This window comes from Haliaeetus leucocephalus, unplaced genomic scaffold, assembly GCF_000737465.1.
Source record: "Haliaeetus leucocephalus isolate CR32 unplaced genomic scaffold, Haliaeetus_leucocephalus-4.0 Scaffold616, whole genome shotgun sequence".
Classification (NCBI taxonomy): domain Eukaryota; kingdom Metazoa; phylum Chordata; class Aves; order Accipitriformes; family Accipitridae; genus Haliaeetus; species Haliaeetus leucocephalus.
Genome location: NW_010973052.1, coordinates 34,667 through 44,498, shown reverse-complemented (window position 1 = coordinate 44,498; position 9,832 = coordinate 34,667). Strand labels below are relative to the sequence as shown.

The 9,832-nt window shown below is 38.0% G+C and overlaps 1 protein-coding gene across 1 annotated transcript; it reads left to right on the top strand.

The window, feature by feature from the left end:
* The first annotated feature begins 315 nt into the window (after positions 1-315).
* BIRC2 (baculoviral IAP repeat containing 2) lies at positions 316-8,989 on the top strand. Its single transcript, XM_010578194.1, has 8 exons — positions 316-2,528; positions 2,639-2,738; positions 3,925-4,003; positions 4,447-4,495; positions 5,526-5,768; positions 6,963-7,217; positions 7,372-7,413; positions 8,270-8,989. The coding sequence occupies exons 1-8, from the start codon at positions 1,655-1,657 to the stop codon at positions 8,461-8,463; spliced, it is 1,836 nt and encodes a 611-aa protein (XP_010576496.1). The 5' UTR covers positions 316-1,654; the 3' UTR covers positions 8,464-8,989.
* Positions 8,990-9,832: the final 843 nt, after the last annotated feature.

The window sequence follows — 9,832 nt, the reverse complement described above, 5'->3', positions numbered from 1 at the left end:
CAGGGTATCACCGCTTGGGGACTGGCTGGGTGTCGGTCGGCGGGTGGTGAGCAATTGTCCTGCGCATCATTTGTACATTCCAGTCCTTTTATTACTACTGTTGTCATTTTATTAGTATTATCATTATTAGTTTCTTCTTTTCTGTTCTATTAAACCATTCTTATCTCAACCCACGAGTTTTACTTCTTTTCCCGATTTTCTCCCCCATCCCACTGGATGGGGGGGGAGTGAGTGAGCGGCTGCGTGGTGCTTAGTTGCTGGCTGGGGTTAAACCATGACACTACTCCATATGACAGTATGTAAAGCTGACTTCCTGAAACTTCCTAGCTAATGTTACAAAAAAGCTTACATTGAGATTTGAGTGTTTCAATTTGTGTAGTTTCTGTTTGCCTAGATGTTACATACACCTCCTTTTGTATATTTTGAAACACTCCTCTCTTTCTTCCCTGCAGGTTTTGTTCTACCCGAAAGAATTAAATGATTGAAACCATAGATACTTACAATTTCTTCTGGCGGACTGTCAGTATCAATATGGAGGCGTAGGCACCTTAGAAGGGACTTCAGTCTGAACTCTGGGAGGTAGTTCTGTGCACAAATAAAGAAACTAAGGCTTCAAAAAAATTTTTTTTTTATCTGAGGATTCTGTTTGTTTCTGTATGCCATAAACATGGAATACAGAAAAAACTCAATTCAACATTATAAAGCATTAGAATGTCCCCATACAAGGCAATTCATTTATGTTAAATTTGATAACCCTATACTTGTAACTAAGGCACCAGGTTAAAACTGAAATGCCCCGTTCAGTCTGTGCTGACGTTGTTATAGACAGAAAAGCCTGAGGCTATTCCAGGCTTGTTAATTAAGGCAGTTCATCCTTGTCAGAGACAGTGTATAGGATTTATCTCGTAGCTGAATATTTGATACATGTGAAGTTGAGTATAAGCTAACTTCTTTAGTCTTAACAATTATTACAACAATATGCAGAAGTTGAGGGTTTTTTGGAAGTCTAGTAGTAGCAAATATACCAGATCAGTTCAGTAATGTCAGTTCAGGGGCTCTTTTTTCATATGCCTTTTGGGCTTGATAAACCATTGTTTTCAGCCTCCTAATGAGGTTTACAAACTAAAGTCTTTACATGTGTATAAGCTGCATATTCATCAGCTGTCTAGGGTGAAATAGTTCTTAATCACTTAACATATGTTCTCGTTAAAAATGATGGCATTTTAATTGGCCCCCATTTTAGTTTCTTTATTGACAAAGGATTTTGATAAACCCATCTGAGGTTTTTCCCCTCTGGATTCCACCTCCATTAGCCTGACAAATTGATACTGCTTTCCCAGACATACAGTACAAGGAAAGCGTGTAATGCCCGTATGATTCAAGGGGAAGTCCTTTTTGACATGCTTTCTTCAATTGTCAGAAAGGGACGGGGCAGCTTTTGCACTGAAAGCAGTTGTGTAAGCTAAAGTACAAGAACTTCCCAAATGTTTAAAAGCTGTTACTCATGAGGCTAATTCTATTCACATATGCATTCAAAGTATTTCATTTTCAGGTTCTTACTTTTGTAGAGGCAGGGGTTATTCTGAATTGCCTTTAATGCACACAACTACCTCCCAGAGGAAGACTTGTCCCATTCTTCCAAAAATAGTCCATTATGAACATAATGGAAAATAGCCCTTTCTTGGCTAGCATCATGAAGCAGGGTGCTTTGTGTCGTGAACTGAAGTATGACTTATCCTGTGAACTCTACAGAATGTCGACGTTTTCTACTTTCCCCATGAATGTGCCGGTGTCAGAACGGAGTCTTGCCCGAGCTGGGTTTTATTACACTGGTGTGCAAGATAAAGTTAAGTGCTTCAGTTGTGGCTTAACATTGGACAACTGGCAACCAGGAGATAATGCTATGGAAAAACATAAGCAGCTGTATTCTAGCTGCAGTTTTGTTCAAAACATGCTTTCAGTTAACAACCTCGGACTGTCCTCTCGTTCCGCCTTTTCACCTCTGGTTGCAAACAGCCCCTCACCATCTCTACATTCCATAGCCCTTTCTCCAAGTTTAGAACAAGTTGGATATTTCAGTGGCTCTTTTTCCAGTTTTCCTCAAGACCCAGTAACTACTAGGGCAGTTGAAGACCTTTCATTCTTGAGACCTAAACTTCACAATCCTTCTATGAGTACAGAAGATGCTAGACTACGCACTTTTCACTCATGGCCACTGACGTTTCTCTCGCCTACTGATCTGGCAAAGGCTGGACTTTATTACTTGGGGACAGCAGACAAAGTTGCTTGTTTCTCCTGCGGTGGCCGGCTGAGTAACTGGGAACCAAAAGATAATGCTGTGTCAGAGCATCGGAGACACTTCCCGAACTGCCCTTTTGTGGAAAATCTTACCCGAGACCAGCCAAGTTTCAATGTTTCAAATGTGAGCATGCAAACCCATGAAGCCCGTGTTAAAACATTCATAAATTGGCCAACTAGAATTCCAGTTCAGCCTGAACAGCTTGCAGATGCTGGCTTTTACTATGTAGGTAAGAAAAACTGAAGTATCTGGTTTTATTCATACTTCTATGTCAGCATTTACTTCAAAGTAAGTTGTGCGAACGTTTGCGAGATAATTTGGCTTGTGTTTTTTTTAAAGGCCGGAATGATGATGTCAAGTGTTTTTGCTGTGATGGTGGGTTAAGGTGCTGGGAATCTGGAGATGATCCATGGATTGAGCATGCAAAGTGGTTTCCAAGGTAACTTGCACAATCTTTATCATAATTCGTTCACATCCTTAAATACTTCTGATTTTGGCAGATATGTACTGCACTTGATAGTTTTGTTTAACTTCACCATATGATGTACAAATTCACTCTTTCATTTGGATGTATTTCATGGACCTCTATGTAAAAGTTCTGAAGTGCTAAGGTGGCCTTAATTAAAACATTTCTTCATCAAACATGGTATTTAATGCTTTCCATTTCATAATTAAAAGCTGTGTGCATCCCCAAATCACCTGTAGCAAGTGGGACTGCATTGTTAATGAGCATACTTATATAAGAGAAGCAGTCAGCAGACCGAGGAGAGCAAAAACTGCTGAGACATGAAGTGGAAGGAACATCTAACTCCCTTGGTCTAGTTCTGTGCACATGCCGAATGCTCTTGAACCAGTTTTTCAGCTGATGCGGTTTAGTTTCTTAGGTGTGGAAAGGCTTGTGAAGAAGGTTTCAGCAGCTGTTTAATATATCTCTATTGGAAAAATGACAGAAATAACTTTTTAATGTCCCCCATAATTAAATGACAGTTGCACACCTAATTGCTATCTGTGCCTGTGGAAATTGCCACCTACATTAATGACAGAAATCGCTGCACCTAATTTCAGAAAAGCTAATAATAATTCTTCACATCATAAATCTCCAGCTAGTCTTTCATGGGTAATTCACCAGCTACTGTTGGACTACACAATGTATGTAAAATTAAATGACACCTTTGTTTCCTTCTGTGTTATATCTGTCAGTAAATGTACTTAAGAGATATAACTCTGCATTAGTGAAGCAGATCTGGCTTTGATAGTGGTGTTAAATTTTGTTGACTTATTTTGAATGATTTAAGTAGGAGGTAAGAATGGTGCGATGAGAGATAGAAACTTTATCACTGCACTTTGTACTCATGCTGACATGGTATCATTTCTCATGGCATGCCATTTTGATTAGAATTGGTAGCAGAATGTAAAGGTGCTGAACATCATGGAAAAGCTTTATCAAAGTGTCACTAGACACTAGGCTATGTCAAGCTTCCAAGTAAGAGAACTTTCCTTTCTGAAGGAAGAGAAATATGTATTTAAGTTATGCTGTGTCATTGTAAACTGTTTCATTCTTCTGCATTTTTTTTTCCTTTGGCAAGTAGACAGTATAACTTAGTACATTTTTGTCAATGTTTCAGGTGTGAGTATCTGCTTCGTGTAAAAGGAGGAGAGTTTGTAAGTCAAATTCAGGCCAGGTTCCCCCATCTTCTTGAACAGGTAAACTTTACTGTTCTGTAACTTTGGTTTTCCCTTGTTGAAGAGTGCTACATTCTTTTGGGGAGTTCAGTCCATCCTTCAACCTCATTTCTGTGTGTATTTCTGCTAGGTTTCTAACATAATAAATGCTCTTCATGAGCGCAAAACTGAAACCAGTGCTGAACCATGGCTGATGGACTTGGACTAGTAGAGTTTAACCAGTACAGATTACTCATGGAAAGTGTTATGAGGCAGTGAGCTCCTTTGTGTCAGGAGAGGGAAATTGTGATTATATATGTTTCAGTGAATAATGCAGATCAGTAATTGTTATTTCAGAAATCGGTTATGGACAGCCATTCAGGTAAAAAATCTTAGCGTAGTTGATGAGGGAAGAATGTGTTAGAAAGGTATGTAGGGGAAAAAGCAGTACTCTGATACTAATGTAGTTCTCTTGTGTTCTACAGCTCTTGTCAACCTCTGATACTCCTGTAGATGAAAACATTGATCCCCCAAGTATGTATATTGAAGCATGTTTTTAAACTTCCTCAACATTTTGCAAACTTAGTAATTGGCTATCCAAAGCTAACTTGCTTAACAATTCTTAGATTTTCTTGGAAACAACAATATTATAAGGATTTTCTAACTAATGATAAAATTTAGATAGCTTCAACATTACGTGGACAAACAAACTTCAAGGAAGCACCCTTAAGAGATCTTGTCTTTCATTTTTCTTCTTTTCATACTAGCAGCTCAGACTAAGATTTTTGCTTTTGAATGCTTGGCATCGGCTGTATCTGTGGGTTTTAGTTTCATGGTTGGGTTAAACAAGTCAATTTGGCATTTGTTTAATTGACCTATAGTATTGAAGTTGGTGGAACAGTTGCTAGAGGGTGTCATGACTACGTGGTTATGCAACTCCATTTTTAGGCACATAGCTAGGTAAATGCTCTTGAGTTGAGCAGCAGGTCAAGGAGAGGGTAGGACAAGCTGATAAAGTGAAGTCTTTCTGAGCTGGACTCTAGTTATGGTGGAAATAAACTCTTCCCAGAGGGTGACTGGGTTATGCTATTATAGCCCCTGCTGGCTTAGGACAATGAGTCAGAATACCATGTGTCTGATGCTTAGTAAATTGAATGGAAAAATACTGATCAAGAGCTGGAATAGGGCAATTGTTTGTACTATAAACTGAATTTTAATTCCCCCCGCAAGATGTTTTTCAAGGCTGAAGTTAGAAATGACTAAGTATAAACAAAGCTGCTAAGATGCAATGGAATTCTCTGTGGTCTCTCTGTATCCTGGATTTTAGTGAAGGCCTGACATGGATTGAAGTTTATCATGGATTCAATCCAATTGAATCTAAGTACCTGGCTTCCATTTTTAAAACTACCTACTTAAAAAAAGTCTATTTAACCGCTGAAACTTTTTAATGCTACGTATTCATGTATAAATGCATATGTGCAGGTAATGTTGATGTGTCTGACTTCTGGGTTGTATAGGTATTTTATTCTTTATATTATACATGGTGATTTTCCTCTTTGATTAGTTATTCATTTTGAACCTGGAGAGAGTCACTCAGAAGATGCAATCATGATGAACACGCCTGTGGTTAAAGCTGCCTTGGAGATGGGATTCAGTAGAAGGCTAATAAAGCAAACAGTGCAAAGTAAAATCTTGGCCACTGGAGAAAACTACAAGACTGTTAATGATCTTGTGTCTGATCTGCTCACTGCTGAAGATGAGAAGAGGGAAGAAGAGAAAGAGAGACAATTTGAAGAAGTGGCATCAGGTATGCATAAGGCATGAATAAAAGTGAAAGCAGAAGTGGTTTGTATTGTGTATAGTTTTTATAATTGTTTTTATTCACTAAGTGATTTAGTTTAACTGCTATTAGGATCAGCTTTTGTAAAAGCTTTGTCAGGGTATCTGTATGGAGCTAGCAGTCTGAGAATTGTTTCATTCCCTTTCAGGAGGATGGTTAATACAGGTGCCAAGGGTTCTGAATCATCTGATTCTCTCCACAGAAACAAAGCCTTTTTTTTTTTTTAATTTGTATGTCTTTACTAATTTTTTAACAGCAATATAGAGTTATTTTATTTTCCAAATTTGCCTGCTCTTTAAGCTACTTGAATTGGTGAGCCACCATATCTACCTTCTAGAAGAGGCCATAAACTTATACAAATTTAGATTCTGTAAGATGTCCAAAGGTCTGCATTTCTGTGTCTGACTCAGCCATGTAGGTCAGCTATTAACAGTGTTTATTTGATGTCTTTAACACTTCCTATTGTTTTAATACCATGTAAGCTTTGAAGCCTAAAAAAATCCTACTATTTTTGAGTCTCTGAAGCGGTAATGAAACTTCTCAATTATAAATTGAAATGAGACTGCTTCTTTCCTACTTGCATGTTCTATCAAAAAAGCATAGGTGGATTCACTGATTAAATCTTAATGGGGATGATTCTTTTTGTTGTTTGTAAAGACTGTTTAAAAAAAAAATCTGTGTCTGGCTGTGCTGTACTTCTGGTTTTCTTGCACATAATTCTGTTGGACACCTTAGAAAAGCTTGATTCTATCTACATCTCAGACATAATTTTGACTGTCACTGACTAAAGTTAACCTGTTGGTTGTTGGTGAATTAGCATTGGTATTATGCAGAGGCATTGTTTATATTTTGCAATGCTGTACAGAATGTAAGTCTTCCTAGTGTGAAGTTAGATGAGATCCCCTCAGATAATTTAACCTAGGGATGGGAGCAGGAGGTTTCATCGGTGAAAAGGCTTCAGCTCAGAAGCTGCTTGTATGTGGTTTTCTTAAGTCTGTGTTTGATGTGAATACCACTAAAACTTACTAAGGTCTTTATTAATGATGTGTAGTAAGTGAACATTTCAAGTAGAGTTTAAAGAATGTATCAATTATTGTTAAGCAGAAATTTAACTTGGAGTAGTGTATTCTTAACAAACATCTAATCTCTTTTGCATTCCAGATGATTTGTCCTTAATCCGGAAGAATCGAATGGCTTTATTCCAACGTTTAACATGTGTACTTCCAATCCTTGGGAGCTTACTATCTGCTAAAGTGATAACAGAACTTGAGCATGATGTTATTAAGCAAAAGACACAGACACCATTGCAAGCAAGGGAACTGATAGATACAGTTTTAGTGAAAGGAAATGAAGCAGCCAGCATATTCAGAAACTGTCTACGAGATTGTGACCCTGTACTGTACAAAGATTTATTTGGTATGTCTGTCTTTTTTTTAAGGATGTAAGTTTATAGAATTCTAACCAGTGCTGTCATAGCAACCTAAAGATTTAAAAAAAAAAAAAAAAAATCAGATGCTGTTTGAATATAGATTAGTTAAATGACTAGGATTTTTTTTTTCTCTTGTTTTAGTGGAGAAGAACATGAAGTATGTTCCCACAGAAGATGTTTCAGGTACCTTAAACTCTACCTTCTTACTTTAAACGGTATTGTGGGGCAAATAGCTAACATCATAAAAAAGAAAATTACTTTGGTTAAGAAATGGGTTTTATGCTTTATCCTCTCCCTAATTCTGCTTTGGTAAGGTGGACTTATATGAAAAAGTTAAGTGCATGTGCAGACTTGCAAGCAAGTCTCTCTGCTATAAGCTATATGTATTCTGTGCCTTATGCATACTTTTGCACCATAGGAGGTAGAGCTTTCTGGAGCTCGGCAAGTCAAGCACATGCTGGACTTGATCCTCGTACAAGCTCTCATTCAGGCATTTGGTAAAGACTGGACAGTGAATAGCAGGTTAGCATTTCACAGCAGGTACCATCACCTCTACTTTTCCAGAGTGGGTTATAGGTGTCCTAAGATCTAGCTTGACCAACAGCTGGGTAGGTAAAAACTTGTCAGGCATGGGATTGAGTTTGCTCTGTTCTTAGTCCTGTAGTTTAATATGTTAATAAACTGCAGAAAAGTATACAAGCCTGCATATAGCTCACTATCACCAGTCAGGCTGTGCTCTGTGCTTCTAATATCCAAGCAAGAAAAGTAGAACATTTGCTAAAATGTAAACACTGGTTGGTCTTAAGAACTACAGTTGGCCTCCAATCCCTGAGCTGTTTGTCATTGCACAAAAGTGGAAAATACAAACTAGTTCTTGCATGCCACTTTCTGAGCTCTGGAAAATATACTTATTTTCTCACTGCCATCTATATTTGGTGAATACAAGCAGGGAAGTAAAGGGTAAAATGGAACATGGCTGTATTCTAATTAGACTGCACATATATTCAGGATTCTTAAAAAGTTAAATAATTTTTTCCAGGTTTACCTATGGAAGAGCAACTAAGAAGACTGCAAGAGGAAAGAACATGTAAAGTTTGCATGGACAAAGAAGTTTCTATTGTTTTTATTCCATGTGGTCACTTAGTGGTATGCAAGGAATGCGCACCGTCCCTTAGAAAATGCCCTATTTGCAGGGGGACAATAAAGGGTACAGTTCGTACATTTCTTTCGTAAAGAGGGAAACTTGCAAAATGTCTTTGTTCCTGTCATCCTCCAACTGCTGAAGTTTAAGCCAGCAGTGTCTTAAGAATGGAAAATTGTGGTACAGAAGATGATTAATCAACTACCTAACACTGTTGTGTAATAGTAAACCGTATCATCATTATGAGTATACTAGGTCTTCCTTGCCAAAGGCTATTTCTGTTCATGAAACTAACTCAATACTACACTGAGGTTTTTGTAGCTTTCCTTTCCGAGTAAGGAAAGCAGTTTCACTAGTATGCCCTTGTGTCACTTTGAATAAAAAACTTTCTGGTAGAGTTCCTAAAATGGAGCTTGGCATAACTCTTCTTGTGAGTTTCTTCCATGTGGATGTGAGGAAATACATTAAGATTGCTGTTTATTAGTAATTAATATTAATTAACTTCAGCTACTGTTTTGATTCTGTTTTGGCTTTCTTGTGGACTTGAGGAGAAAAGAGGTTAACTGTTGCAGGAACAGCAGGACTTTTTTTTAAGTTTTGTTCATGTCTAGATGCTTGTGTAATATGTATTAATAATAGTTTATTTGAAGACCGAATTAAAATATTTCTACTTCTCAAATGAGTGCTTGTTTAATCTGTTCCAATTGATGGCTTTTCTCTGTAGACTGCAGTGACTAGAGTGCTGTCTTGTCCTGACAAAAGTTGAGGGTGGCTTGTTTGCCTGCAAAAGTACAATAAAACTTAATTCTGTGTCTTTCTTTCATTTTTGAACAGGGAAGTGAGCTTCTATGCTGCTTCGTGATGCCCTCTGGTAAAGTAGGAGGTTCAGATTTTTATCCTTACTTAAAAACAAACCCACCCCTGCCCCCTTGCCCCAAACCCTAACAGCATCTGATACTTCTTTCTGTCTTGATTTTTCAAAGCATAGAAATCCTGGCCGGGAATGGTCCTCATGACCTTAGAGATGAGGCAGAGAGTAGTTGTACAGCAATATAGCCAGGGATTAGAATTTAAAAGCTACTTTTCTGTGTTTTGAACTTCATAGTGATTGTACAATTAAATAGTAGGATCTGCCAGCCACCTCTGAAGTCTTGGGTCTTGTTTGTAAGCTGGTAGCCTAGGGACATCTATTTCCTTAGTGGTCGACTCTTTACCCTTTTTAGCTTTGTATCCCTAGACTTGCATAGTAGTAGATAACCTACACAGGGGAAATGTTTATAGGTATTTTGCAAGGATTTCATGTCAAGCAGTGGAATAATACTGCCAGCATAATGGCAACAGATCCTGCAGTAGTGGTGTCAGTTTATCTGGCTCTAATTAAGTCAGTTGTCTTCAGTCATATCTTAATGCCCAAGAGCGGACCTCTCAATCTTCAGACCTGCCAGCAATAAGATGTTTTTA

Coding starts and splice junctions, on each gene's coding strand:
- BIRC2 (XM_010578194.1), top strand. CDS start 1,655: ATGAACATAATGGAAAATAGCCCTTTCTTGGCTAGCATCATGAAGCAG. Junction 2,739..3,924: donor CATGCAAAGTGGTTTCCAAG/GTAACTTGCACA, acceptor TCAATGTTTCAG/GTGTGAGTATCTGCTTCGTG. Junction 7,218..7,371: donor ACTGTACAAAGATTTATTTG/GTATGTCTGTCT, acceptor CTCTTGTTTTAG/TGGAGAAGAACATGAAGTAT.